General features: G+C 43.5%; 2 protein-coding genes across 11 annotated transcripts in view; one reads left to right on the forward strand and one right to left on the reverse strand.

Moving 5' to 3' along the window:
* Positions 1–3,887: 3,887 nt before the first annotated feature.
* Positions 3,888–22,123, reverse strand: LYRM1 (LYR motif containing 1). 10 transcript variants are annotated; one of them, XM_054693814.1, is made up of 6 exons: positions 20,977–21,014; positions 14,694–14,861; positions 14,118–14,285; positions 11,707–11,876; positions 5,518–5,610; positions 3,888–4,524 (listed from the first exon to the last, which is right to left on the reverse strand). In XM_054693814.1, the coding sequence occupies exons 3-6, from the start codon at positions 14,122–14,124 to the stop codon at positions 4,408–4,410; spliced, it is 387 nt and encodes a 128-aa protein (XP_054549789.1). In that variant the 5' UTR covers positions 14,125–14,285; positions 14,694–14,861; positions 20,977–21,014; the 3' UTR covers positions 3,888–4,407. The 10 variants fall into 10 exon arrangements, with proteins under 10 accessions (XP_054549789.1, XP_037363386.1, XP_037363385.1 ...); XM_037507489.2 differs by lacking the exons at positions 14,118–14,285; positions 20,977–21,014 and adding an exon at positions 22,091–22,112; XM_037507488.2 differs by lacking the exon at positions 14,118–14,285.
* DCUN1D3 (defective in cullin neddylation 1 domain containing 3) overlaps positions 21,847–22,225 on the forward strand; it is a 35,885-nt gene continuing 35,506 nt past the window's right edge. The window contains exon 1 of the mRNA XM_037507481.2: positions 21,847–21,903. The gene's annotated coding sequence lies outside the window, so the exon portion shown is untranslated. The remainder of the gene's footprint in view (positions 21,904–22,225) is intronic.

The raw sequence follows: 22,225 nt of genomic DNA on the forward strand, positions 1-22,225 counted from the left end.
TGAACAGAAGCAGTGACACTCTTCAACCTGGCCTTTTAGCTTTTTGGCTAGCTTCCCTTATGATTTTGTTCCTATTATTTTTGCTGTAACTATCACTGAATTCCAACTGCTTCTTTCTTAGTCTATCCCCATGGGCTAACAGCAGGACCTCTCAGAGGTTGAAGGAGGCAATTTACTTCTAAGGATTTTGATATATTTAAAATGCACTTGCACAACAATCTTACGTGGCAGTTAACATCATCAACCCCCATTTTAGAGCTACAGAATCAGAAGCTTAAAAAATAACCAGCTCAAACTTCACAGCTAATCAGTGAGAGAGCTATTCAAATGGAAATAGAAGGCCCCAAATGGCATCACTTCTGCTAAACTCATGTCAGTAAACTAAGGCTTAATACCTAACCTAATTGTGGTTTTTATGTCTCAGAAGGCAAACTGGACTTTCCTGGTCAGCACTAATGAGGTAATCTGTCTGATAGACACCCCGGAGGGTGACCCTGCCTGAAGTAATTTCCTCTTCTCTCACCCTCTTTCTGCCTATAAAAGCCTTCTATTTTGTATAGCTCTTCAGAGCTTGCTAGATGGGAAGCTGCCTGGTTCATAAATTGCTTAATAAAGCCAATTAGATACTTAAATTTACTTGGCTGATCTTTTTTCCTTTTTTTTTTTTTTTTTACAACTGGGTCCCAAAAGCTTCTCTGCTAGCCTACAAGATGGACTGAAATTTCTGGAAGAAAGATGTGATAAAAGTCTATTGGTTGCAAGCCTACTGTGTATCATGGATTATGCCCAGGCCTTGTTCATACGTGGTGGGTATGAGTATCTCTCCTTCTGGAGGCTCAGGGACATTAACTTGCCTAAGATCACCCAAAGCAGTCAGATTTTGAGCAGAGCTCTATCTGATTCTAGAACCCATGCATTTTTTAACTGTTGCATGCTGCCTCCCTGCCAAGGACTTGGCTATGTTGTGATGTAGAATCTTAGATGCGTAGCTCCAAAAAACCATGTCCAAGAAATTTCTAATTTATCACTGTTTTTCCTAAGGGCCAGCTGGAAGAGAATCCTGAGGGAGAAAACAATCAAATTCTTGATGTATTTCTTCTCAACTAGTTCTCATATGTAGCTCTTTGGCTCTAGCTGACTTCTTTAAAGGCAGTCCATTGACCATAATTGAGAAGAGACATAAGCATCTTAGTATTGGAACTTGGCTTCTCTGCCTCTTCTCTAGAAGAAATGTCTCAAATGCAGGAAACTTCTGAGAACCAAATACATACACTATTTCTTCATGGAAACATGGAGGTGGTAGAATTCTGATTGAGGACCCTGAATTCTTAGATCAGCAAATCATCTAAGTGATCTAGAGATTAAGTCCAAAAGGGAAATTCTTTAAACCTCTCCAGGGGCAATAGACAATGACAAGCCAGTCTCCCTCAGCTCAAAGCAGGTAGCTCAATAGCTACTTTTAAAAAGGAAACACAATTTTTTTCTAGCGGGAAAAAAAAAAAATCAAAATGAATATAATTGGAACTGCTGTATGGTTCCAAATAAGATTGTCAGTCATACGAGATGGGAACATGGTGAGGACCCCAAATCCATGAATCTTGGACTGGTTAGGTATATCGCATTGCAAGCTGTGAAAGGTGCAAAGAGAACAGTTGAGTTTTAATTATAGTTATCTAATTCCGGTTTCAGCTACACAAAGCTGAGAGGGTCAGGGACAGACCGTCTTATTCCTCAGGGAGGTCAAGGGACAGAATGTTTCCGTAGGAAGGATTAAAGTTTTGTCATTAAAAAAAAAATTTCCTCTACTGCGAAAAAAAATATTGCCTGAGATTTGAGGTCATTTTCTGTTGATTCCAATATGGTAGTTAAATGTATCCCCTGGGAAAGAGCAATGTGTTCTTCAGAACCCCTGGTGAGTTTAGGCTGGGAGTCCTGGGCAGAGATGGCCAGAGATCAGTGAGAAGCTGCAGGCCTTGCCTATAAATAGCTCAGCAGATAACATCAGACAAAATTGTCACCAAGCTAGTCCTTGTCTTTAAACAGCTAGCTGTTGGGTAAATAATTATGTTCAGTCCTTGCCAGCTTTGAAAGAAAATCTCATTGAAGAGGGACTATAGGGAAGACAGGTTCTGCCTTTAAAAGACCTAAGATAAAGATTTTATAGGCTAAGAGAAAAATGAAAAAAAAAATTGTTATAATAGAAACACAGGTTGCATGGAAGATTTGGTAGTAAGTTGACAATTGTATTTTTGTGTAAAAATATAGGCGTCTTTGCAAAGCGGCCAGGCATATAAAATTCACATTTGGTAAGATTGCTGGCACAGTTTGAAAATTAGCGACAGAAAATCTATTTAAGTGAGGTCGGGAGGCTACACCAGAGTGCCCTTGCACAGGCAACCAGCCGACAGGACCCGACATGACTTGCATTTCCCATGGGAAGTAATGTTGCTTCCCCACCTCAGGGAAGAGGTTCTTTTTACTCAGCAGGAGCTCCCCAAATGTTACATAAGGAGCTGCTAGTGTTGAGTCCATGGAAGTGCACATGGATCTTACCGTGAGCCTACACTTTCCAAAATGCCTTTTGCTTTATATTATTTCCAAATATATATATATTTCCATTTTGTTGGTTTGTTGTTGAAATGACTGGTTGCTGTGTAAGATCAACACCAGCAATTAGACAGACTTCCAGCTTGGAGGAGGCTGGGTGGGAAGGGTGGTTTCTACACTCAGAGAAAGACAAAAATTTTATAGTCAAACTCAGCTGCAGTTACTTAGAAAGGGACCGTGATGGGAGATGGGCTCAGTCCAGCACAGCCAGGTTTCCCTCTGACGCAATAACAAATCACTCTCATGAAGTAGTTGGCTTAAGTTCACAGGCCCCAGGCCCCATGCTATATGACAAATGCTTAAAAAATAGGCTGGGAAATGCTTCCACAATGAGATCAGATGAAAGGAGTGACTGGTAGAACAGCGGACTGGTGCCTCATTCAAGCTGGGTTGGGTATGTGCTCACAAATGGCCAGCTGGCCTGCCAGCACATTTATATTTCTCCTCACGGAAGGCCTATATATGCATTTATGTTCCATACACACATGCTATTACTCCACTGATACACAGTATTATATTTCTCCTCCATGTCTTTGCCCAAACCCTTACCTACTACAAGCGAGAAAATGTATGCTCCTGCTCACAGGCTTTGACATAGAAATGTAATGCTTATTTTGAGTTAGAGTGTCTGTGTGACCAGGGAATCCAAAATCAAGGTGTGGATAGGAAGTTATCAGCTGCTGCTTCTGAGGGTCACAAGGTGATTTTAGTAAAGAATGGAGACCAGGGCCTCCCTGGTGGCGCAGGTGGTTGAGCACAGCACTGTGAAGCTGTTCACAGCCTCTGCAGCGCTGGTTCGATCCTGGCTGGCCACGAGATACCCACATGGCGAGCAGACCTCTCCTGTCTCGCCTGCTGCTCCCCTCAGCAGTGTATTTCAGCCAGTCTGCCTGTTCTGTTCCCTGCTCTGTCTCTGGTGAATCCTCTCACTCTCCCACACATCTGGCCTGTACCCTGGTTCTTGTATAAATAAATCTTTAAAAAAAAAAAAAGAAGAAACAGGAACAGGATTATAAAAAAAAAAAAAGACCAAAATTTTGATGGGTGTGTCTCAATGGATATGCCTATGCTCTCTGTCATCAGAGAACGATACTGGTGTGCAAGTCACTTGCCATAGGAATCTTACCCAACTCGCATATGCAGGGTATTAGCCCTTTGTGTTTTTATGTGTACTTGTTCTGTTTGAACATAATTTGTAAGTCAGTTTGGCCCTTGTGCTTTCTAATCTCAATAAGGTAAAATACAACAAATGCAGTATTTCAAGTGAGACTTTCAGACCCCAAGTGCATCATAAGTAATATCATAGGCTTCACGATAAACTTTTACATTTATTGAAGATATGAACTTTTGTGTATGTGTACGTTAGGGGTGAAGCTAGATCTCACCCATGATCAATTCAATGATGCGCTTATTAAGGGGTATTTATCTGGAAACTGGAAGGATGAAAAGACAATAAAGCACACACTTTTAGGTAAATCTGTAACTTGAAAAGTTCTGGCAACTAGTAATCTCTTTGTAGCAGCTGGCATGTCTGGTGAAAGGCAGCGCCATGAAAAGCTTCATCATCCTCCTGCCTTCCTTCCATAGGCCTTAAGTCTTGATTCCAAATGATTCTTCAGGGACCTCAGTGTTAGCATGGCCCACTCAGATCAAACCACAGGATGTGGGAGCACACATCAAGGGAAGGCTTTAAGAAGGTATCTGAATTTTTGCTCTTAATCAAGGAGAAGGGTTTTGTCATCTGGTTTACATTCGAGACTTAATTGGCTCATCATTCTCAGAAATAAACTTTCTTCTGGATTAAGAAACCTCATCATGAGACTTGAGATACACTGGTTTGGAAAGTTTCCTCAGTTTTTCCTGGCTTCTAAGTCCCCGGCCTTGTAATGGGGTAAGGCCCATTGGTGGCAGATGAATCTGAATAAGAATAAGAATAATATTAAGAATTAAAATCACTGCAGCAGCTTATATTCATTGAGGATTTACTAGGTACCATGCTCTCTGCTAAGAGCTAAATCTATACTGACTCATTAATCCTTACAATAAACCCATAAGGAATTATTCTAATATTCTTAGATGGGAAAATGGAGGCTCAAAGTTAAATAACTTGTTCAAGATTATATATTAAGTGGTGGCACTAGGGTTTGAACCCAGACCTGTCTGATTCCAGAGGTTGGGCCTTATTGCTTGCATGGAGGAAAAACAATAACCACAGATCACATAGTGGGATGAGGAACCAAAGAATATGAGAAAAAAAGTATGTGTAAACAGGTGTTCTGTGTATACTGGGAAAATGGAATGAACCTAAATATCTACTAAGAGGTTGCTGGTACAGTCTTTCCATAGGACACAATGCTCAACATCCCCTATACTTTAAGAAAATGTATGTAGATGAGTATAGGAAGAAAAGTCTAAAAGGATATTGTTACCAAACAATTAAGTACAGCCAATGCAATTGAAAGTTGCTGTTTTTATAGGCCAACAGTTGAATATCAGCAGTTTCATATGGTCCACCTACCCGTTATAGAGGTCACTTCTCTGAGGTAAAAATATTTGGCAATTCTCACTTTTCATCGTGTACCTTCTTTTGAGGTCTAAAGTTAGGATTTATTGTTGTTGTTGTTAACAACAAACATCAAAAATAAGGAAAGTAAAAAATATTTCCATAAAAAAGTTGAAAATCAACCTTCTATGAGGGGAAATTGTACAAGGAGCAGTGGCCAGGCATGCACTAACATTTTAGTTTGTTGTGATGGGTGGCTGGCATGCAAGAATAGTTTATTTCCAATATGTCTCCTAGAGTGGCTCTAGATTTCACCACTAACACAAGCCTTTTTGGTTTATATTTCTGGAAATAGCTGAGTCGACCAGGATAAGAACCTACCACCTATTAACTGCAGCCATACTTACCGGCCTTGGGTAAGGAATCTGATAATGCAGTCCAATTTCAATCCTGGCTGTGCATTCATCTATACACTGTTTAATCAGGTCTGTGTCTGTGAGCTATTAAAAGAGGGGAAAATATGAGAATATTAGCATCTTTCTAATGCTGAAGTACAGGTGTACATTTTCTTAAATTTTTGCGGTTCACTAGTCAGTAAATTAAATATTAATCATTTAAAAATCAAAAGGAATTTAATGTAAAATTTATTGTGGAATAATTAAAAAAAGCACTGAAACAGGCAATAGAAACAGATGGTAAATATAATTCAAATAATGGAAAAGTATATAATGTAAAGCATTCTTCCCCTATCCCTTTCTCCCAGTTCCCCTTCTCAAGAACTAAAAGTATCAGCAGTTTCTTGTTTGTCCTTCCAGGGACATTTTATGCACATATAGGCACATATAGGCCTCCCCGGTGGCGCAGTGGTTGAGCACTGGGCAGCAAAGCTGCCTGCAGCCTCTGCAGTGCCAGTTCGATCCCCGGCCGCCGGCGAGGGTCCCACATGGCGTGCAGACCTCTCCTGCCGCACCCACTACTCCCCTCAGCAGTGTATTTCGTCAGTCTGCCTGTTTTGTTCCCCGCTCCGGCTCTGGTGAAGTATCTCACCCTCCCGCGCTTCTGACTGTACCCAGGGCTTGTATAAATAAATAAAATAAATCTTAAAAAAAAATTAAATTAAAAATTGCATTATGTTTCAGGTGTGCACCACTAAAAATCAACATGTGTATATACTACATTAACTTCACCGCTAAAAGTGCAGTTCCATAATTCATCATACCATTGTGTTCCCTTTGCACTGAGTTACTCATCTTCCTCGTAACCATTAATTGGTTTTAGAATCCAAAAAAATTTTTGTTTTACTTAGTTCATCTGTTTTCCCCTATGTACCACATGAGTGAAATGTAGTGTCTTTTGCTGTCTGGCTTATTTCATTAAGGATAAGACCTTCTAGGTCCATCCATGTTGCTGCAGAATAGCAGGATTTCATATGATTTTATAGCTGATTAGTAGTCCATTGTGGACATACATCACATCTCCTTCACCCATTCATTAGACAGTGGGTACAAGGTTGTGTTCAGCTCTGGGCTATTGTAAATAATGCTGCAGTGAACATGGGGGGTGCATATCTCTTCAAATTAGTGTTTTTGTTAGTTTTTTTAATATGTGCCATTCTCACTGGTGTGAGATGGTATCATTGTAGTTTTGATTTGCATTTTCCTGATTGCAAGTGACGTTGAACATTTTTTCATATGCCTGGTGGCCATTTGTAATTCCTCTTTGGAGAAGTTTCTTTTTAGCTCTTCTGCCCATTTTTTGACTGGATTGTTTTCTTTGTTTTTGTTGAGTCTCATCAGCTCTTTGTAGATTTTTGTGATCGGTCCTTTATCATTAGTGTTGGCGAGGATGTGGTGAAAAAGGAACTCTCCTGCACTGCTGGTGGGAGTGCAAAATGGTCCAACCACAATGGATAACTGTGTGGAGATTCCTCAGCCTACTAAAGATAGAGCTTCCATATGATCCAGCAATTCCACTCTTAGGTATTTACCCAAAGGACACAGAAACATCAATTCCAAAGAGCACCTGCACCCCTATGTTTATAGCAGCACAATTTACAATAGCTAAGCTTTGGAAACAACCCAAATGCCCAAAAATAGATGACTGGACCAAGAAGATGTGGTACATATACACAATGGAATATTACTTGGCATTCAAAAAAGATAAACACATGCAATTTGCAGCAATATGGATGGAGCTGGGAGGGATCATGCTCAGTGAAATAAGCCAGAAAGAAAAAGAAAAATACCGGATGGTCTCACTCCTAGCAGGTATCTAGAAAACCGAAATAAGGGACCAGGAAAAAGAATAACTATAAGGAAGAAAAAAAATCAAAATCAACAAATAACTATGAACCAGAGACACACTTTGCGGGGTGGGGGTGGGGAAAGGAGAGATTGGGGTCAAAATCAGGGGGTTGCAATTGTATGGGGAATATAAAAATAAAAAAAAAATTGTTTTTGCACTTTGGGGGTAGATAGCCAAAGTAGGATCTCTGGAATATGGATTTTCTATTTTTAATTTTTTGAGAACTCTCCATACTGCTTTCCATAATGGCTGCACTGCTTTACAATCCCATCTCTCCACATCCTCTCCAACACTTGTTGTTGCTTATCTTTTGGATAATTGCTATTCTCAGAGGTGTGAAGTGATACCTCATTGTTGGTTTGATTTGCATAATAAGAGATGATGGACATCTTTTCATGTGCCTATTGGCCAGCTCTACGTCTTCTTTGGAGAAGTATCTACTCACATTCTCTGCCTGTTTTTAATCAAGTTGTTTTGTTTTATGAGTTTTTGGCATATTTGGACATTAATACCCTTGTCAGAAGTATGATGTTCAAATATTTTCTCCCACATAAGACATCTTTTTGTTTTGGTGCAAGTTTCGTTTGCAGTACAGAAGCTTTTTAGTTTGCTGTTGTCCCATTTGTGTATTTGCTTTTGTTTCCCATGCCATTGGAGGTAGATCCCCAAACATATCTTTATAGCTGATTTCAAAGAGCATGTGGCCTAAGTTTTTTTCCCATGTATTTCATGGGTTCAGGTCTTAACATGTGAGTCTTTTATCCATTTTCAATTAGTCTGTGTGCATGGTGTTACACAGTGGTCTCTGTGCTTAGTTTTTTTCCTTATGCAAATGATATCTAACTTTGTTCTGAATTTTGTTTTTTTCACAAACAACCTGAAGCTCCTTCCATATTTACACATACAAAGCTGCCCCATTCTTTTGAACAGCTCCACAAAACTCCAACATAAAGCTATATGAGAATTTGACCAGCCTTCTATTGATGGATATTAGGTTATTTATAATCTTTTGACATAAACAATTCTGTTATAGATCCCTCTAAAACTTTCATGGTTCATGTGCAAATGAAACAAAAAGATAAATTCCTGGAGAGAATTGCTGGATCAAAGGGTATATGTTCATGAATTTGTAATTCTCACATTTATTCCTTCTAGAATTAACTTTCCTTCTAGAGGTTGCACACATTCATATCCCCCATGAACAATTTCTATGTTACACTCCCATGAACACTGAACGAGAGTGCTTCTCCCCAAACCCTCCTATGTTGGTCAAACTTTGAAGCAACCCAGTTATTCTAGAAACTACTCTCTAGAACTCCCATAAGTAAGATATTAGAGGATGACCCGCCTCTTATTTTTAACTATAAACCGCCTTTTTCATTCATAATGGGAAGAAATACTTTTTGAAAATCCAAAATAGTCAATTTGTGGATGCTCGTTTCAAATAAAGGAGAAGTTCATTTTTAAAAACAGAAAGCCAGGTAGAAGAAGGGGAGAAACTCATCCTGAGGCTGGGAAATGAGTCAACATATGAGTCTGCTAAGAATTTGCAAGGGGGCCTCAAAGCAGAGCTGGGATTGCATCAGCCCCAGATGACACCCACAGTGAAGTCTGGGTCAGTGTGGCTTGGAAATTCCAAGGGCGTTCCTGCCCTATGGTACCTCTTGGAGCAGAAGAGTTCCAGGAACTGTAATACTTGGAACCACAGCTGGGTCCCTTGGGTCAGAGGCCCAGCTTTCTGACCCCTGTGCTTCTGAGAAGCTTTTGCTCTGATGTCCACCTTGGGAATAGATTTCCATGTTCCCATTTGCCTATTAGGATTCAGAGCAATTTATGATTAAGACTTCCTGCAAGTGAGGTTACAAGAAACTACTTATGTCTGCATGAGGGAATGGGGAAAAGAAGTCTCTGATAAAGATACAGCTAAGGAGGTTAAGTGATTCTGGGACTCCAGCAGTCCACCTGAACAAGTTTGGGTTAGAGTTCTCCAAATTCAGTCATCCAGAGGCCACCTGCATGATTTTACCATATCCACACACCACCTATACTAAACTTTTCCTTAAATGCACACTCTTCTCAAGCAATCTCGCCTAAATATGTGAAACTGTGGTGTAATATTCTGTTTTTTCCTAATAGTGAAATAAATACATACCTTAAAATTAAAAACCCATTGGTACCCCCACCCCTACCCCATCTCCAACAAATCCTTACATTCCCCACTTACATACTGTCACATACCACATTAGGCCAATTCAAGCAGAGGCCAAGGAAGGACTGAATATGGCCCTAAGTGAATATCCAAAGGGTCTAGGGCAGTTCTCAGGTGAGTGCTCTACTTATTGGGCATGCACTGTTATGATCTCCCCAGCAATAGGCTGGACACTGTGAGCCACATCCCTACCTTCAATTATTGAGATCATTACTGGGCGGACATAAGCTACAGAAAAGGCATGGTGGTATATAAGCAGCAAGGGTAATGACTGCTGCAGGCTGCTATGCAGGAATTCAGAACAGGTATCCATCACGGGGTTGGGTGGGGGCAGAGCAATTGAGGAATACTTCCTGGAGGCCAAATGAAATCAAAGCATTTGTAAATATTCATTTAGTGACACCCAAGAGCAGGGTCTCATAGGACATACTAGAAAAGTATAAGGAAAGTATTATGTGCTCAAGTGAGTGGCAGTCTGGCTGGGAGATCACATCAACATAAATGAAACAAAAAGAGATGACCAACTACTTAGGGGTGAGTATAAGCCAATGGTCTCCAAACTCTTCGATTATCTACTCTTTTCAATAAAAAGTTTCTAAGCACACATAGTATTTACATTGATTTATAAAATAATAAGCTCACTGAATATACTAACCAATTCATTGTACACATACACAAATAGACATTTTTTTAAAGATGCAATAACAATAAATAGAAATAGCAGTTGCAATATTTTATTTCCATTCTTCAAAAGACTGTTCAAAGACTGCAGGGGGGAAGAGGCTGGAGAGGCATGCATCATCTTCCCTAGGTGCAGAAAAGGTCTGGAGGAGCCAGCAGCATTGAGAAAACTTCACAAGGAGGTTCGTTTTATAAAGCAGAGGAGGCTGCAGAGATTCTGAGTAGGGGACGGTACTGTAGTTTGGGAGATTTCTGTTGTAGCTCTTATTCCAATGGTCATTCTACATTTCACTGCATCTAATGCTAAAACATCTTTGAGGGACCTGCTTTGGCTTTGCTTCTTTTCTATCCCCAATGTTTAGTCTGGTGTTTGGCACATGGTGGGCACTTGCTGAATGAAAGCATAAGCACACAGGTGACAGGAGCCATGACCAAATCGGGCCAGCCAGGAAGGGAGGCATTCTGTTGGAAAGATGAGTTTTGCTTTGGACCATTATATTTGTGGAGGTCTTTCAGGAGGCTGGATATTCAGAAATGGAAACTGGAGCCAAGAGGTGGTAGCTTGCTCCTTGGGCTCAGCGCAGAGCGCTGACCTTCAGAGGCCCCTGCAGTTGGCGGGAGGGTATGCGGAGAAGACAGGGCCAAAAAAAAAGAGACAGAACTGCAGTCAGGGTGAAAAAAATAAAGAGGAGAGATTGTCAGGGGTTTCATGAGGGGAACAGTGACACCATTGAATCCATGGTATCAGTGAAGAGGAGAAAAGAAAAGGCAGGAGCTGAAAGCCACTCTCCATGCTAACAGCTCACGCTTTATGATTTGTTGGGATGGGTCAAATCAAGCCTCTTAGAACTGGGTTTTGGCTCCTGGTGCCTGGGTGTTCAGTTTTGTTCCACCAGCTAATGGAGGCACTATTTCGCCTAATTTGTGATCCCAAAGGGCAAACTCTCTGGTAGTCAAAGAGGCTCAAGTTCAAAGTTAACTTATGAAGAGAACCCTGTGTCTTAACTCTATTCTCTGTCCGCTGAATGGGTTTATATTTGGAGGCTTTGAACAGTTTCTGAATTGAAAACAGCATTGAGCTGCGTGCCTCCTCTGGGAGTGGCTGGCAGCAGCACCGGGAGGAATCGCACCCATGGGCACTGCTGCCACCCAGGCGGTGGGGGTGGGGGATGGGGTTCTGAGGGGGGCCGTTGGGACCTTTATTGGTAGGACAGAGGCCTGAAACCCAGGCTGGACTCCGTTCCCCAGGGGCTGTGCAAGTTAGCAAGGCTGTGCCTCGGCCCCTTGCCGCCCCACCCTGGGCCACTGTGACTCGCGGCTCTGACCTCTCAATTTTAGGACATCAATGAACAAAACAAGAAATTGATCTTCTCCTTGCACTCTCTACAGGGGGCCTACTTACATTTTTGTTCTTCTGGAACAGTGTTCTGGCTTCATTTAATATGTACTTTTTTTCTTTAATGGTATCCTCCATCTGCCCTGACGCCGCCTGCCATTTTCTCGCAAGCCTGAAAATTCTGCGGTAGAGGCCAAGGACTTCGTGTCGTGTTGCTGTTGTCATCGTCAGACCCGCTGAAATAGAAGAGGGAAAATTTGCATCAAAATTTAATTTGACAGTAGGCAGCTAGGCAGATGTACATTTTTTAAATCAAGCTCCTTAATTAGTCTAGAAATAACTGCTCTTTCTCAACGCTCTGCTGGGTGGTGCCATCAGAGTGGCCTGGTAGGAATGCCAGCTCTCTCGCCTGGCCTGGGGCAGCCCCACGGCTGAGGGTGGCCCAACTGTGAATTTGCCACGACGGCCGAACACAGCAAAACCCAAATTCACACTAACTATTCTTTAAACCAGTACATTCTTCACCGGAGTATCTCAATACTAATGATTTCCTTTTAGAGCACTACTCCCCTGAATACCTAAGAGAAGACACATTTTGGATAAGTGAATTTTCCAGTTAAATGAACAGCTGGATTTAATGCAGGAGCAAACTCAAGTGTTTCTGGTGCCTGCAGGTAACAAAATGAGGGTGCTGAGCTGGATGGGGATTATGGCCAATCAGAGATGAGCCCCCTTAAAAGGGGACAATTGCTACATGACCTCAGCCAGCTGCTGCCAGGTAGAAGTGAGGGCCTAGGAATGTCAGATTTCCTAATATTGAACAACAGGGAGCAATCTACATTTTCAAAACATGAAATCTCAAAAAGATACTAACTCATTATTTTTGAAAGTGTGAGTATCACGAAGGGCAAACAAAATGAGTCTCCAGGCTCAATTCCATTCAGAGGCTCTCTTAATTTATTATAACCTTGTTGCAAATATTTCTCAGAATTGCTCGTCTACTGCCCTGTCCACTTAAGAACCATAAATTGAGTATAACTGACAATCTTTCCTGTGACTGAAGATCCTGAGGTCCCTCTGGTATTTTACTGTGAAACATTAATTTTAATTTCAGAGGATTTGACTAAATGAGAAGAGACCTAAGTATATTCCCTAAAGCTAACTATATTTTTAAAAATTAAATTCCTGTCATCTTTATTTTATTGTGAAATATTTCAGATCTATAAAAAGATTTAGAGCATGTAATTAACAGCCATATATTCACAAAGGACTTTAAGTTATTTATATAATATCTACATATTTATACATAACACATATATACACACACATCATATATATAGTTGAATCCCCAAATACACCTCTTTCAAATCAAATGTCCCTACTTCTGAGAAGGAACCGCTATCATGAATTTATCTGTCTTTCTCACACATAACTTCCACATTAGCCATGATAGAGTACTGCTCAGCAAATTTAAATCTTTATGTCTATAAAGGTACAGTCATTCTGCAACTTGCTTTTTCTGCCCATATTTGTAAGGTCCGTGTTGTTATATGTAGCTCCAGTTCATGCTGTATATTTCCATATACTTTAGTCTCCTGTTAGACATTAGGTGTGTGTTTTCAAACGTATGCAAAAACTTTAGCCTACTTCTTTACTATTTACTTCACCATCTGAGAGCAATTCAGGGAAGATGGGAGGGGGAAGTCCCCTACTAGAGGATTCTGATTAGCCTGATTCAGGAGTAAGATTACTGCAGTGCCTTTTACAAATGGGCAGGCTAGGAAGAGGAGGACAGATTTGGCGAGTGAGTGGCAGCAGGACCAGGCACTGGAACACCTCATTATGAGTCCTGGGCTTTCCTCAAACAGGCTCATCAGGATGGGGAAGTCGGCTGCTCCAGTCCTTTGGGAACACACACCGTTTACAACCCCAGGGGGAGGGCTGTCCAAGGAGATGATGTGCTCTGGGGTGGTCCTGAGCTTAAGAGAATTTCAGCAGCTAAAGAAAGTAGATGGGAGCTTATTTAGAAATTCTAAGTACATGCCAGGAATTCACCTTATGGAGAATTTCTTTCAAATATGATTGTTCCTCCTACTTATCCTGACCCTGGCGACCTTTCTTGAGCAACACAGAATGAATCAAGGCTTAATTTAACCATTTGATGAAAAGTTTGAAAACACCTCACCCAATGCAAAAGTTAAAGGGCTGAAGTTATATCCAATACCAAATCTCAAGTTCATGATTCTTTACAGAAAAATGCTTAAAAGAATTCATAAAAACCATGGGAAGACATCGTGCTTTGTGGCTAATCATAATATCAACCCAGATCGGATGATGGCATTTTTCCTGGTAAGGAAACAGGTTTCTGAGTTTCTGGTTCTCCCTAAAACTCCATGGCTTCACATGAAAATATGAGTCAGTTCCTGTGAGGGGCAGGGAGTCTGTAACTAACTTCTATTAATGATTGCTTCACTTCCCTGTCATTAGCAGACCAAACTTCCTTGACTGGATGACACTCGAGGAGCTAGGTGGAGGTCTAGCAGATTACAACAGCAGCAGCCTTCTCCAAAGCCTGACGTTCACTGGTTTCCTTCTACTTCTCCGAGAACCACAGCTCCAGATGGCAGCCAATCGTGTACCATAATCTGATAGACAAGCCCTACAATTAGGGTATTCAAGGTAACAAGCAGAACTAACGCTTGATACTTAATAGGACTATTTCAAAAACACTTTAATTAATGATTCAGTGTTTTGAAAACTAATCCTGAAAGGGACATACATAGGTGATAATTCCCTTGCCTACATCAGGTGACCCAGAAAACCTAAGTACCAAAGATTTCCAGAGAGCAGGGCCTCAAGCTGTCTTCCCCACTGGCACTATTAACAAGTCCAGCCAACTACTTCCTTCCAAGAAAAGAAAAACATTTCTCGTGCTCTTATGGGACTTTTTTCAGTTGAGGGAATCATGTTCTTAATCACATTAGAAGCACATACCCCTGCTATTCCCTTTTTCTAGAAGGCTGTCCCTGAGCTCTCCTTTTCACCTGACCAACCTCTGCTCATCCTTTAGTTTCCAGTGAAAACATGGAGGTCTCAGAAATTCCTCCTCCCAGAGCCACATGCACTGGATCAGGTCTCCGCTGAAGCTTGTATGTCTTCTCTGCAGCACTTGTGACCCTGGCGATGGTTTGTTGGTGCCAGTCTTCCCCCGAGACTCTGACCTGTGTAGGGAATGTGACCTCAAGCAGGTGTCCCAAAAACTGATTGGGGATGTGATTTTTGACGTATAATACAAATATTTTCTTAGTTGTGATTCTTTTTTTTTTTTAGATTTTATTTTATTTTATTTTATTTATGGGACCCTTGCCGGCAGCCGGGGAATGAACAGGCGCTGCAGAGGCTGCGGGCAGCCTCGCAGTCCAGCGCTCAACCGCTGCGCCACCAGGGGAGGCCCAGTTGTGATTCTTTTAATAGTCCATCGAACCCATGATTTACAGTGATTTAGGTTTTGTAGTGGTGGAGAGCTTTTTTGAAATATATATATGAAAATGATTTAAGCTGGTTCAAAATATAGGGGAATAACAGTAAAACTTGTGAGGTGGATGCTGAAAAACAGAAGTTTGGGAACTCCTGCTCTAAGGCAGCCCGCTGGGTGATGCCTTGGAGATTGTCCAGGCTCGAGCTGATCAGTCCATTTGGACTGCCTGCCACCTACCCCACCTAAGAGACACCTGTTTACTCTCCAGCTTTTCTGGAACACCCTCTGTCTGCTTCTGTCACAGTCAGCTACTGCTCTTTGGCAATTTCGTTATATTTTTCTTCCCAGAGTCTCTGAATTCCTGGAGGGCAGACACTGTGTTTGCTCAGCAGAGTAATAATAATAGTAACAGCCACATTTGCGTTGCACTTGCATTGTGTCAGAGGCTTGGCTAGATGCTTTACGCACATCTTAACCCCCCAGCTCACCACAGCAATTCTATCAGGTAAAACCTACTATTACGCCAGAGGCTTGACAAAGGAGGAAGCTGAAACAAAGAGCATAACATGTTACACGGCTAGTAAGAGGCAGGGCCAGGATTCAAGACTAGATGGTCTGGAGTCAGGGCCCAAACTTCCAATCACTAGACAGGCTGCTGGACATCAGCAGATGTGGATGGATGTCTACTAATTGCTTCAAAGATCTTAACCAATTGTGACAAAGGGAACTCTACAAACCTCTTCTCTTCCTACGAAGGGCAAAAAACCATTGTTTTGGTACCTTGGTATGAATTACAATAAACTTTTTATAAGGTTTCCCACATACCATCTGCCTGCCCGCCCCCCCCACCCCCCCAGCTACTGCCCTTCTGTAATTGTGTCACAGACCAGTGCCTTAAAGGAGGCTGTGCCCTCGGCAGGACTATTCCACTCCCCTCAGCGATCTCTGTCCCCAACACTCCAAAGAGAACTGACATCACAGAAGAAACATCAGGGCTCATCACCACCTCTACCACACTGGGGGCCTTGCTCTTCCAAGCATCCGTTCATCCACTTAACAAATACACATGTGTGATGTACACGTGGTTTTCGGGACCCAGCGCTAACTAAGTACCTGTGGTCCCTGCCCTCCTCAAGGTTATATTCTAGGGCAGAGGCCGTCAATACACAAGAAAAACACTGGTGGTAGGTGCTCTTGAGGAATGAAAATGAGGTGGGGGTTCTTTTCTTTTGGGTGGCCGGTGACCTACAGCTAAGTCCTGAATGGTGTGGAAGGAGCCTATTAATGGGAAGATCTAGGGGAAGGTGGCACAGGCAGAGGGAAGAGCAAGAACAAAGGTCAGAAGGTGGAAACCAACCTCAATGTTAGAGCATCGAGCACCTAGGGGGAGAGGTCAAGACAGGTGGGCAGAACCCAGCACAGGTTGGATGGGCAGGCCTTGGAAAGTGCTTGGCTTGTAATCTCATAGCAAAAGGAAGCCATTGGCAGGTTTTAAGCAAGGTGGAACATTATGGCCTGAGGTACATCTTTTAAAATGTTCTGTTTAAAATTTTATCACATATCTTGATCTGCCAGCCCTGCAGATGGCAAAAAGTTTCACTGAATGCCACCTAATTGACTGGAATATTGGAATTAAAAGCTAAAAAAGTTGGATTATTTCCTGAGACCATAAGCTTTTCCCTGATTTTATTTTGGAGTCAGTAATGTGGACTCCCAGTGGGCAGTGACCAGTGTCCCTAAACACTTACATACATCCCCAACCCCCACTCACTCTCCGATGGCTGTTAAGGGTGTAAGTACGGAAGGGGCCTGGGAGGTGGAGAAGCACCGGGCACGTCTCCATCTGGGTTTACAGGAGTCCATGGGAAGAATGCTCGTGGTTGGGGCTTCATCCACTTTGCCCTTTTCTCCACCTTTGGTACAATTTCCCCAGCCTTTGGACAGCATATCTCGCCCAGGGCATTTAGGAGTTGAAGAGCAGAGATGAAAATTCCCTTTCCCCAGATGAAATTTATAGAAGTATGACTCTGGTCTCAGGAATGTCCAAATTCCAAATGTTGGACTCTCATGAGGCCTTGCTTCCTACTGAAGAAAGAGTGTTGCTGTACAAACAAGGGAAAGAAAAGGCAAGAATTAACTTTCATTTCCCAGGTGCAAAGAAAGCCCTCCTTGCACTCTTTCAAGACTGAGCTTAGACGGAATTTTTTTCTCATCATAGTCAAGTTTCTCTCCCAAGTACTTTGATATGGGCTGGGGTGACGACGGTGATTGTGAAACTCACCCAAATGAAATCACTGTCTTGTGTGTTCACTGTGTATCGAGGGTGGCCTGCCCTTGCCTTCTGCCCTCTCTCCTTAGATCTGGGACCAGCTTTTTGCCAAATGAAGGTTCCCAACTCACAACTAAAATGTACTTTTTTTACACCTAGCTCCTGATTCTCATGCCCGGGTTTCAATCATTTTCCTGGGGTGCCCTCTTCACACTAAAGACGGGGTCAGCCTCCCTGCTATGTTATCTGAGGCCCCTCCAACATACTCTTATAGTAATGTTCATCCTACTCCACTGTAATTTTGTTTAACTTTTCTTCCTACACTGTGTCTGTTTGGAGAAGGGGGTGGGGAGAGAAGAGGGACTGTGTCTCATTCATTACACTCCTTAGGACTGGCACACACGAGGAGCTTAAAATCTCTCTGTGAGAAGAATACATACACACACAGGATAGTCACCAGCAGTGTCCATCCTCATTCTGAATATAGACAGTGTTCCCTGGAGTAGGTTTCCTGACCCCACAATCAGCCCCACGAGAGTGTGGCGTCTGGGGATCAGAAAAAGAACTGAAGACTTTGCTATTTGGAGAGAAGCCGGATCTGTTCCTTCTAGGGAAGGTTAAGACACCTAGCTACAACATAACCCTCATCCTTAATATTTTTAGGGTCAGTTAGGGTTTGTTCACTAGACTGAAACGATTTTTTGTTTCTGTGAAGCTTAAAACCAAACATAAAGGAAAATAATTTTCTTGTAAAACAATCCTTTTGAGGAGTAAGGTCCATCGCTTCCAAATGATGAGGCGTCAAAACCAACTGAGAAAACTATAATTTAAAGCTTTTGTCATTCGGAAAACCTCAAAGGAGTTGAAACGCTTCTCTAATGCCAAAGCAAACAGGTTTTCTTGCCCCAGAAAGTAGAGCAGAAAATGACTGTCTTGGTTCTGGACAATCAAAGCTTTCCCACACATGGTGATGTGGAGAGTGAAAGGGTGGGCGTTGCTGTGGTCAAATCTGGGTTTGAATTCTGACTTCAGTCCATTAGGCAAGTCTTCCTTTGAGCCTCAGTTTCTTAAAAAGGAAAATGGGATAACAACAGAAACTTCTTCAGAGGTGTAAAGATTATTCATAAGATAATGTGTGCAAATCACTTGCATTGGGAGTTAGCACAGGCAAATATTACCTGAATAGGAGGAAATAAGGAGAGGACAATGAAGCCTCTTTGCAGAGGAGGGAAAAGAAATGTGTGGCTTGGTGGCAAATTTATTGCTTTGTGGTAGTAATGGATTTTTCCTAAACCTGTTTCCCCTGATCATTAATAATCCCTGTACAGTAAAGGGCTATTGTTCTTCAGGATGAGTGAATAACCCTGTGGAGGCATTGCTTATCTTTAGACCACAGCGCATACTTCTTACTGGAAATGTAATTCAGGTGCCAACATCAAACGCATGCCTGGGCTTCCCTTCCTATTTTCCTTCCTTTATCTTTCATTCCTTGCTTATCCTTTGGAGCGCTTTTCTCCTAGATCTGTTACACTCTCTACTTTCTGGTCTATACCCTTACCCTGTACAGTGTCCTATCACTCTTACCCAAACAGAATAACCTTGAAGCTAAATGGTGCCCCACACATCTCTGTCCTAGTTCCTCCCTCTCCTCCATCAATCAACACAGCCACGGCCACACACCCACACCCACGGCAGTTTTGTTTCCTGTCCTGGATTTAGTTTTGGTTACTAGAATCCAAAAAGGGAAGTGTTATGCCACACAATGTTTTGCAAACCTCAGGATATGCTTGTGTGGTATACTTAATCATACCACAGTTTTTCTCTGAAACAGCATCTTTTTACACAGAAGGTGACAAGACTAAGGTGTTCCAGAGAGAGAGGAAAGGGAAGGGAGGGGAAACTATATTTTTAAATTACCTAAAGAAAAAGAAATTAGGGTAAGCTCTGTGATGTGGGGAATCTTCAAAATATAGAGAAAAACCAAAACCACTGATGTTTGAAAGACTTCTATACTACCTCAAACACAACCATATGAGACAAGTATATTCATTCTGAATATATTAGCATAGGAGCACACCTTACTATACTCCCATCAGGCTATAGTAACCCAGAGATACGCAACTATTTTTTCCCACGGGGTAGAAATACAAAATGGAAACCAAGCTTCTGTCCTTCCATTCAAAGAAATGGAAGCATCTGTTCCTCCTTAGTATATTTAGGGGACAAAGACAAGGCAAGGGTCAGTTAGAAGTGGTAAGAATCAGTTAGCAGAAGTAGGAGGAACTGTTAGAGGGGTGTGTGTGTGCGCGCGCGCACGCTCGCACGCATACTGGAAACATGAAAAGTAGGTCAATGCTTAAAGATCAACTACAGTCACTCATTCATAACTACCCAGCCAGGATTTCAATCCTCCACAGAAACTAGAAAAGCTGAAGAATTTAAATCATTTGGGGGCCAAACCTAATGTTTGCAGGCAGTATTTTTCTGTTTTATCAGTTTGCAATCTTTAATCTGTCTTAGCCAACCTTTAGCTCAAAGGAAAGGGCCTTATTCAAGGCCACTCCACTGGTCAGCAGAGGATCCAAGATTGAAACCCAAGCCTTCTGATCCTTCTGATCCCTTTCTAGATTTGATGAGATTGCCCCATCTAGATTGTGGTGGCTGGCAGCAGCTGCAGGGACAAAAGTCCCTTTGTCAGAAGCTGTTAAGTCCATGGTTGAGATCTTCTGAAAAGTGTTCCTACCTACTTTGTCCATGTTGAAGCCAGCAGGACACAAAGAAGCAACAGTCCACAGGGAGACAGACATATATAAACTGTTACCCAGCCTGATTACAGTCAGACTGCTATAATGGACACAAGTTACCGGTACCGAAGTACTGACAGCTGGGAGAGGAAGGGATGGAGGAGATTTGAGCCATGTCTCAAGAGGATGAATAGAAGATAGCCAGGGAGTACGTGGATTGCACTGATTATGAGTGGGCCCCATTATTCCAGGATATTAAAGGGCCCTCCTTTTGTCTTTAAGGCCTTGATGTGCCAAGGGTATTTGGCTTCTTTGGGTAATGCCAAAATGTAAAGAATCCCAAAATTTTTAGGGGACTTCATCTTTATCTACAACTTCTTAGGTGATGTAGGAATAACCCCCCATGTTCCCCCCTGAAGTGCATTCCACTGGTCAGCAGAAGAAATCTAACTTCTAGACAACTTCATTTCCATGGTTAATAGACCTATCAAGCCCAACATGTTCAAAAGAGAGCTTACGGTTTTCTAAATGGTTTTCTAAATGGTTTTCCCTCAGAGTCAACCTGGGTGTCTACCTCTCCCATACACTTCACATCCAATTCAGCAGCAGGTGCTGAAAGTTCTACCTCCAAAAGATATTTTTAATTTAATTCTCTCCATTTCCACCGAGACTGCTGTCAACACCACCCTCACCTCCTCTTGGGCCTATACTGCAACAGTCTCCCAATAGTCAGACTGTTTCAAGCCTTTTCTAGACAGCAGTTAAGAGTGAGTTCTTAAAAATGTCTATCAGGTCAGGTCGCTCCCCTTCTTAAAACCCGCAGGTAACATAAGTCAAACCCTTACCTTGGGCTAAAAGCTTTTGCATGATCAGGCCCAGCCACTGCTCCATCACAGACCACTCTGCCCTGGTTCTTTCAGCTCCAGCCACCTGGCTTTCTCGCCGTTTCAGAACCCTCCCCGCTGGTTCTTCTCTCCACCTAGAAAGCTCCTTTTCTATCTTCACTCTATTCTCAGATCTCTGCAAAACCTGGCCCTTTTTGAATAGTCTTACGGGATTTGGAGCGGCCCTCCCCGGCCTGCTACCACCTCACCCACGACTATTCTTTGGGGCCTCTATCCCTCGCTGCTTTTTTCCTTATTCCCCTGGGCTCGAATAAGGTCACCGAGCAAGGCCTCAGTCTTGTCCTCAAGTCTGTGGACCGGGGGGGATTTAAGACACAGGTTCCCACCGTGCCAGGAGGGTTCCATTCCTGTCTGGGGCCTAGTCTGGGCCCACCCGCCCCCAGCTGGACGCCTCTCGCCCCCGGGACTGCCCCCTCCGAGGCCCCTTTACACTCAGGAACCCAAAGGATTCAGAGGTCTCAGAGGGGCCCCGAATCGGCATCTCAGCGCCCCCGAACCAGGCCTCCCCTTCCTTGGGCTGCTTCCCTTGGCCAGTGGCGATGACACCGAGTCGCCCTCGCGCGGCTGGGGTCACACTAGCGCGTCTCCTAGCAACGCCGCCCCCCCACCCCCACCCCATCCCTGCCCCTGGGGAGCCAACCCCTTCCCCCAGTCTCCCGCGCCAGGAGTCGGCGTCTCCATCCCCTACACTCACTCTGCGTCAGTCCTGCCTTCCCCCACCCACAGAAGCGCCGCAGCCCCCGGCGGGCTCCGAGGAGGCGGCGCGGGAGCCAGCGGAGCGGCGGCCGACGGGGCCCGCGGGTCGGTAGGCCAGGCCGGACCCAACCACCCGGCGGACCGCCGGGGCGCACTGGCCCCGGGTCAGAGGTAGCCTCGAGCCTCTCCCATTTCACGCTCGCCCCACCCCGCGCCGTCCACCCCGCACAGCCGCCGGCCTCGCCCTCCCGCCCGGCCCTCTGCCCCCTCGCTCTCCTGCTGCCATCCCCGCCCCCCACAATGGTCCAGCCCGGCGCCTCCACGCCCACCCGCCCCTTCGCTCGGTCTTTGCCCTTACTTGGCGACGGCTTCGCACGTCTCCGCGTACGTCGTGACGCACTCCCCCCCCCCCGGCCCGGCCCTCGCCTGGCCCCCGCCCGGGGCGGGCGGCCTGCGGGGTTACCGGAAGTGATGAGGCAGGCGGCGATGGGGG

The sequence above is a fragment of the Talpa occidentalis genome, unplaced genomic scaffold (genome assembly GCF_014898055.3).
Source record: "Talpa occidentalis isolate TD23 unplaced genomic scaffold, MPIMG_talOcc4v2.1 talOcc4.12, whole genome shotgun sequence".
Taxonomy (NCBI): domain Eukaryota; kingdom Metazoa; phylum Chordata; class Mammalia; order Eulipotyphla; family Talpidae; genus Talpa; species Talpa occidentalis.